This window comes from Galeopterus variegatus, unplaced genomic scaffold (assembly GCF_000696425.1).
Source record: "Galeopterus variegatus unplaced genomic scaffold, G_variegatus-3.0.2 Scaffold1716, whole genome shotgun sequence".
NCBI classification, from domain to species: Eukaryota; Metazoa; Chordata; class Mammalia; order Dermoptera; family Cynocephalidae; genus Galeopterus; species Galeopterus variegatus.
In genome coordinates this window covers 114259-115662 of record NW_007727827.1, presented here as the reverse complement: position 1 = coordinate 115662, position 1404 = coordinate 114259, and the positions used below count along the sequence as shown (strand labels likewise).

The 1404-nt window shown below is 34.0% G+C and overlaps 1 protein-coding gene across 4 annotated transcripts in view; it reads left to right on the top strand.

Annotated features, from left to right (window-relative positions):
* ANKRD28 (ankyrin repeat domain 28) overlaps window positions 1-1404 on the top strand; it is a 194394-nt gene that overhangs the window by 184438 nt on the left and 8552 nt on the right. For all 4 annotated transcript variants that reach the window (XM_008578550.1, XM_008578552.1, XM_008578553.1 and 1 more), the window contains 2 exons: window positions 127-209; window positions 632-714. In XM_008578550.1, coding sequence (XP_008576772.1) covers window positions 127-209; window positions 632-714 — 166 coding nt within the window. The remainder of the gene's footprint in view (window positions 1-126; window positions 210-631; window positions 715-1404) is intronic.

Below are 1404 nucleotides of genomic sequence, written 5' to 3'. Positions count from 1 at the left end.
AAATTTTTGTGAGGGGTTTTTTTTTTTTTTTTTTTTGCTTTATATCTTCATTTCTCTACAGTGAGTTATCGGTAATCTAAGAAACATGTTCATAAACATAAGAATTGATGCACTTTTTCCTCCCAGAGATGCTGGTTAGCAGTGCTAGTGCAGATCTGACTTTACAAGATAGCAGTAAAAACACCGCCCTCCATTTGGCTTGCAGCAAGGTATGTACACATGTTAAGGACATGTTTTCAACACAGTGGCATTAAAAGTTTCTCTGCTTCACTAAAATCAACAGAAGTAGGGACCAAACCTTTCCAGTAATCACTGGCATCGGGTTTCTTGAATAAAAATAATGACTTATTAAGGCTCTGTGGTGTATGAAAATCTCTAGTAAGCCAAGTAAGTTTTGGAGCACAAGCCTAAATAGAATTATCGTCTTTTTTAAATCTTAATTCTTCTTTTCCTCTCCACCTAACCCATTCCCACACACATTTGGGAAAATATTTTAAGGCATTAGCCAGGAAAATTCGTGGCATAGGTATGGTGTTATACATAATTTATGGGCTAGGATTGGAGATTTTTGGGTATATAAATTTATCTTTAAATGTGCTAAGTTTTTAAGGGTTATTTGCCACAATTTTAGGGTCATGAAACCAGTGCCTTGTTAATACTGGAAAAGATAACAGATAGAAACCTCATCAATGCAACCAACGCAGCCCTGCAAACGTAAGTACTTTCAGTGTCTAGTGTAAACTTTGTGACCTATAGTTATAGAAATGATAAATGGATTTTTTTTTTTAACACGTGACCTTTGGAATAGGTCTCATTAGTCACAGAAGCAATTTAAATAGTGATAGCAATTTAAACAGCTTTTACACCTGACAAAACTCATTTCTAAAATTATCACAATTAAAAGGCAAATTACCAAAAAAGCTTTTGAACTGAAACTTTATTAGAACATTAACAGTAATGTATTTTTTTCAATCCATTTACCCACATAATTTTCTGAAGGAAAGTGGTTACTTTTATGTGTATTTTATGGAAATCAACTGTAGTAGTATGTTATTTGACACTAGCAGTAAGTGAGGTCAGAAGCTTTATATGTGTCTGTAAGCTAAAGAGACTTCAGAAAAAATCAAGTTCCTAATAATATGAGCAACCAGCCTCCAGATTGGCTGACAGAGGTCTTAGATTGGTGTCTCCCATTGTCCTCTCCCAACTTTTATTTGCTATTTTACCCTGAGACTTGATAAAGAGAAAAATCTTAGAATACTGGTTCCCATTCTGGGGTCATTCAGATCCATTGACGGTCCAAAAATTAGTCACGGCTTGTAAGCTGTTTTCAAAGCCTATTGGAATTTGTGCTACTGCAATTTACAGTTTTTATCATATATTCTTTTTTTTTTTTTTTTTTTT